General features: G+C 48.1%; 1 protein-coding gene across 7 annotated transcripts in view; it reads right to left on the bottom strand.

Moving 5' to 3' along the window:
* Positions 1 to 1,674: 1,674 nt before the first annotated feature.
* The window catches only part of PDZRN3 (PDZ domain containing ring finger 3), a 234,540-nt gene continuing 230,048 nt past the window's right edge, over positions 1,675 to 6,166 (bottom strand). For all 7 annotated transcript variants that reach the window (XM_014731454.3, XM_023620080.2, XM_070238604.1 and 4 more), the window contains 2 exons: positions 4,840 to 4,956; positions 1,675 to 4,118 (listed from right to left, as the gene is read on the bottom strand). In XM_014731454.3, the coding sequence (XP_014586940.3) occupies positions 2,553 to 4,118; positions 4,840 to 4,956 (1,683 nt within the window). In that variant the 3' untranslated portion in view covers positions 1,675 to 2,552. The remainder of the gene's footprint in view (positions 4,119 to 4,839; positions 4,957 to 6,166) is intronic.

Raw genomic sequence — 6,166 nt, 5'->3', positions numbered from 1 at the left:
TGTGGCAGCAACCCATGTACAAAATAGAGGAAGATTGGCACAGATGTTAGCTCAGGGCTAATCTTCCTCAAGCAGAAAAAATAAATAAATAAAAGGAAGATTAGCAACAGGAGTTAGCTCAGGGGGTATCTTCCTCAGATCAAAAAAGAAAAGTTGGAATTGAAGGATCTGCAACTGGATTTTGATATATGTTATATTTTTGGTAAGGAAGATTAGCCCTGAGCTAACATCAGCACCAATCTTCCTCTATTTTGTAGTGGGATGCCTCCATATTGTGGCTGATGAGGGAGGTAGGTCTGTGTCTGGGATCCGAATCCGTGAGCCTGGGCCGCAGAAGTGGAGCACATGGAACTTTAACCACTAGGCCACGGGGCCGGCCCCTGAATATGTATTTTTTATTTCCCTCCACTTTTTCATAAGTGGCACAGGCTGAGCCCTAAATGCAGAGGCACGTGAGGAGCCCTGATGGGAAACCCCTCTGCTTGACTCTGACGTTGCATGACTGTGTAGGTGGGAGCTCTTGGTTCTTGCAGCCAGGCACGTTTATCTGACCTTTAACAAGAACATACAAGAGGAGGAAAACTATTTCCCCAAAGAAACCTGTACACTTATATACACCTTGCAGCAATTCATATTCATCCCACCTCTGTTTGTTCTCTGTGAAATCTTCTCTAGGAAGACAGGGTATGAGGTCTGAGCACTGGGGACGGGGAGCTTCTCTTGGGAGCCAAAGAGCCAATGCTGCTGGAAGTTGAACTGGGAGAGTAGTGGAAAACCATGGCCCCAACAGTCCACCTTGTGCAGAAAGTTCTCTTTGGAGGGTTGATTAGAACAATGTAGCAAAGGTAATTATCTTTCAACGCCTGGTTCTGGAAGAGTTAATGAACAGACATCTTAACAGTGAGGAATAAGTATTTCGGTGCCTTACTTTCATTAAGCTGTTCTATTGCAAGTGTGACTACTAATTAGTCTGAAGATTTTGGCCCCAAAGGAGGCATTTTGGTTGGATCAGGTTCTGTGGGAGAAATCGATGTCTGAAATGCCTGAACACTTGGTCGTTTTCATCAAAATTTCTGTCAGAGCACTGAGTAAAACAGATGTCTGGCATCATGGCGAATGGACACCCTTCCTAATCCTATCTTTACTTTTTTGTCTTTTCAGTAGGTATTACAGCTGAAATTGGCGTAAACACTATAATTAGGGAACAATTTGTAGCAAATTCATTATTTAGGATCCTGGGGGTTGTTGGAGTCTGAAAGATACCAGTTTTGAAGCCCCCCCACTTTGGTGACCTTTGTTATTCTATGAAAATATTTTGCAATTTGCCAATGGATCTTAGAAATGGAAAGTTGGGACTAGACACCCAGAGATGTTAGTTATTACGGGCAGGCAGGAATGGTTGAAATATACCAAAGAAATGTCATTGTAAACGTGACCCTGACCGATGTACTTGCTCATAGTTATCCTTGTTTATAGGCTACTGGGCCAGGGTGAGGCTTTCTGCAAGACAGAAAGTCAGAATGCAGGATTCAACGGTAAATTTGAATCCTTATTTTTGCTGACAGACCTTGGTTTTGCATCTGTCTTTGGGTTCCAGGCAGAATGCAGGCGCCGAACGATCTGAAAGCCTCAAATTCTTCCAAAGCAGCAGGCAATACAAGGAAGGAAAAAATAAACACTGCAAAAGGCTTTTATTTCATAGGCACCACTGCAAAATGAGGAATCGCTTCAACACATATCAAATAGAAAATAATAATTTATTTTAACTTCATTTCACTTAATGTTCGTAACTAATCATGATCTTGTGAACTTGCTTGTAAAAGTCTGTCCCTTCCAATCTACAAAGCAAAGGTTTACTACAATGAGCACTTACAATTCCACGAACCGTCTTCATCCACAGCTTTCCTGTACATGCAAATTCTTCCAACGGGCTGCAAATATTTGCACACATGCTTTAAACTTCTATAAAGCTGCACGATATTTTGCTTTCTGTTGAAACTTTTACACTCTCTTGGGAACTTTAACCAGAAAAATGTTTCAATGCGTACCCCAATTCTACACGCTGCTGGTTTGGTTATGTGTATTAAGTTGTTAACCACAGAGTTTCGTGGTTTTGAGTCAAACCTCGACCTAAATAATATATTAATGGTCACTCATAGGAAACACATTCAGCAAAGTAACATTATAAAATAGGCTTCCATTAAAAATACACACTGGCAGTTGTATTTGTGTTTTCGGCAGGAAAAAAAAAGCGTGTTTAACTTTTTTATATGAATATAGAGTAAGCAAATTATTCTGTGAAAGTATGCTTAATAAAAGATCTTTTTGAAATTTAAACACTTTATGTAAAAGGTAACAAGTAAAAAAGTACAATTGCTATTTGAAAAAAGCTCTGTTAGGGTGGTTTTGTAAAATAGAGCTCTGACACCCAGAGTTGGAGAGTTCCCCGATTTTGGCTATAAACATGACGACCGTACTCATCTTATATACAAAAACTTGCCGCATTGAACGAGGCAGGAATTTCTACCCCACTGGTAGTGTTCTCTTTAAAATTATACAGTAGTCACCGATAAGAACGAATTGTATACTCTAGTGCCGTCTGGTGATTTTGTGCCGTGGGTCAAGAGTTCTTGGATTGTCATCCAATTATCAAATATCTTTTTATTCCTCTTCTTCATCATCTTTTTGTGGCTCAGCTCAAGGATGTTCATCTCCTTCCTGTCCTCAGCTCCTTGCTGCTCCTTCAGGCAATCCAGCCTGCTCTGCATCATGAACTCGCGCCTCCGCCTCTGCTCCCTGGCCTTCACCACGTGCTGCTTCCGCTCCTCCTTGCTCCAGTACCGGCCCATCTTCAGCTCGCTCATGGCATCGTCATCGGTGGTCATGCCGCTGCGCTCCTCGCGGATCTTGAGCGCGCGCTCCCTCAGCAGCCGGTCCCGCACGGGCCGCTTGGTGATGTAGCGCGTCCCGTCGCTGCGGATCTTCACTTTCCACTCCATTCTCGGTTCCGACTGGTTGGCAGAGTTCAGGTCCTTGCACATGCTTACCAGACTCATCTGGCTCTGTGCGTACTCCACGGCCGACTTCTGCTGGATCAGCTGCATGTAGCTCTGGTAGTGCTGGGCGTGGGCCGGGATGTGGGCATGCTTGTAGGGCGAATGCTGGAAGGGCGACAGGTAGGAGCTGCCCAGCTTCTGGCTGGGCGTGGGGCTCCCGCTGCCATCACTGGCTTTCCTCTCCTTGCCCTCCAGGGCCTGGCCGGGGTCAAGCTCTTTAGGAGAGGAGCTATAGGGAGGGGTGCCCACTTCGGGATCTTCCGTGATGGAGAGCAGATTCTTTGGGGATGGCCCATAAGCTTCGGAGGTCCCCACAGCCCCCTCGCTGCCCGGACAGCTGCTGCCCTCTGCCACTCTCCTCAAGGAGTTATCGGGGGACATTTCCAAGGTGAGCGGGGTGCTCCGGCAGCTCTCGCCGGTGTTGTAGGCACTCGAGCTGTCTTTGTCGGATTTCTCGGGGAGCTCGGTGATGTCCGAGAGCTCGTGTCTGCGGACGTCGACGCTGGTGTTGTAATTGCGGAAGCCGCTGTTGTGTAGCATCCAGGACTCGCGGTACTGCTCCTTGAGCTGCTGCATCTTGTGCGCGCGCACGATGCTCAGGCACTCCAGCTCGATGCTGCGCAGCTCCTCGTTCAGCAGCTCCAGCTCCTTGTCCACGCTCTCGGGGTCGCTCTTGCTGGCGTCCAGGGGGCTGCTGGGGTAGTAGAGGCTGTAGGGGCTGGCGCTCTTCACCTGGCACTTGAGCTCCAGGAGTTCCCGGAAGCGCTCGCACTCGTCCACAGGGATGCCCAGGTAGTCGGCGTCGGCGCAGTCGGCCGAGATGAAGGACTCGTTGCTGAAGGGCAGGTCGCCGCTGCCCAGGGTGTCCTGGCTGCACGTGAGCTTCCTCTGCCCGGCCAGCGGGGTGGAGGACGCGGTGGCGTCATCGCCATTGTTCTCCTGCTCCGAGCTCTCGTCGTTGCGCGTGCTTTCATCGGTCCGTCCCACACCGCTGTCCTTCTCGTGCTGGTTGGACAGGATGGTGGCTGTATCTGTGGTGCCCCCGTCTTCTTCATGCTTCTTCTACACAACAGAAAACAAGAACAAACAAGCACGGTGAGAAAGGTACCAGGTGTGACCTTCCCTTGTAGGACAAGGGTTTCTGGAGAGGGCGGGCTCTCCATTTCCAGAGCTGAGGAGCAGTATTTGATGAGGCCTAGGACAAGGGCCTGGGAATTAGCCAGACCTACGGCTTACTACCTGGGCCAGCCACTTATCTTCACGCTCCTCTGTAAAATGAGGATAGCAGTCACCTTGCCTCAGTGAATGATTCTAGCTATCCTATGACCCAGTGCATGGGAAGCAGGCAGCATCTAGGGCCTTCCATATAAGGTCTTCCTCAGCTCACTCATATGGTACTCAGTGGGTTATGATGACTTTGATAATGGTGGTGGCATAGAAGGGAGTGAAAGGGTGCTAAGCGGCTCAGGTTAAAGGGGAATTGCTTTACTTTCAAAAACATGACTTGGTTTTCTCTGATCTACGTGAATGCTGGCATATGTGTTTTCCAAACACATCTCAGAAGGTCAGCTGTGCCTCAGCATTATCGCTCCGCTTTAACAAGCCAAGCAGCGCTCTCCCGGCCGGGGAGGGGATCCGCTTACAGTTCCCGAGTGTGCAAATAGAAAGGCACTCAGTTTGCTTTCTCGCTGCCTTCCAGGCGGGTGGGTTTCTGATGGTCTCTAGCCTCATGGAGGGAGATGGAGAGAGCAGACTGGCCTTGAGGGCTGGCCGCGGGCCTTACCTGCTGGAGCACACTCGCCGTGAACTGCATGGCCTGGTGGTGCTGCTCCTCCAGCATGTCCATGTGCAGGTCGTCCAGATAGTCGTTTCTGTCATCGTCCATCCAACCTTCATCCAGCTGTGGAGAAGCAGCAGCCAACAGATGCCTCAGAAGAGATTCCTTTTGCTTTCATTTTATTTATTGTTTCTAAGAAAGGATATTATTACCTTGGGGAAAAATATTTTTAGGGCTCCCTCCAGGAGTCATCAAAATGCAGTCTGCCCATCGTTTTGCTATACGTCAGAAGACTATCCCATCCTCACATTTAAGAGACCTCCACCCTCCACCGTGTCTGGCAAAGTCTCTAGTGTCCCATGTTCTTTTTGCAGGGTGAAGCTCCTTCATCCACGTCAGCTACTTTCAGAGAAGCGGGCCACCTGTGTAGGCGCCTGCTGCTTGCCAGCCCTCACACAAGCTTAGCAGGCCCCAATGTTTTTCCTGACAGAAAACCAGAGGTCTACGAACAAGCTGTTTGGCTCGGGCAAGGCCTACCACTTTTATTAGACCCTTTTCTTCCTTGACTCTAAGAGAGCAGACTATTCAGGGCTCTGAGATCTACAGCTCATGGGCCAAATCTGGTCTACTGTGTGGTTTTGTTAAAAAAAAAAAAAAAAGTTTAATCGGCACACAGCCGCACCCATTTGTTTAGGTATTGTCTGCGGCTGCTTTTGCACGACAACAGCAGAGTCAACCAGTGGCAACAGAGACTGTATGGCCCCGACAGCCAAACATATTTATCCTTTGGCCCTTTAAGGAAAAGTGTGGTGACCCCAGGATGAGATAATTGCTGCATTCCTTGTGAGCTCAGGATGCTGTCATCTGTGATGAATCAGACACCCTTTCTGCGCTGTTCCTAGATTGTTAAAGAGATCCACTGCACCAGATACTCTGCTAGAGCTAGTCAAAATAGGTCAAGAGTGCCACCCAGTACAGCTGATGATCCCCTCTGCGGAAGGAGTTACCGTGGCCCAGTGGCTTCTGAGTTGGATTGATGGGGCCCGAGTCCCTCTCGGCTCTGTGGTCCTTGGCTGCATCTCTCTGGGTAACTTGTGGACCTCAGGGGAGGAACCTGTGTGTAAGGTGCTCCTCACAGGGCCTGCCTCTCACTCATCAGGCGGTCACCAAGTGTTAGTTATTACTTATCAGTGTTTCTTTCATTTTTCTTTTCTTAAATAAAAACTGCATTATGTTTAAGGTATATATCATGATGATTTGATATACATATATATAGTGAAATGATGACTACAATCAAACTAATTAACACATCATCTCCTTGGAGTTACCATTT

Source organism: Equus caballus, chromosome 16, assembly GCF_041296265.1.
Source record: "Equus caballus isolate H_3958 breed thoroughbred chromosome 16, TB-T2T, whole genome shotgun sequence".
In the NCBI taxonomy this organism is placed as follows: domain Eukaryota; kingdom Metazoa; phylum Chordata; class Mammalia; order Perissodactyla; family Equidae; genus Equus; species Equus caballus.
Note: the sequence above shows the minus strand (reverse complement) of the source record. Positions and strands in the feature narration are given on the sequence as shown.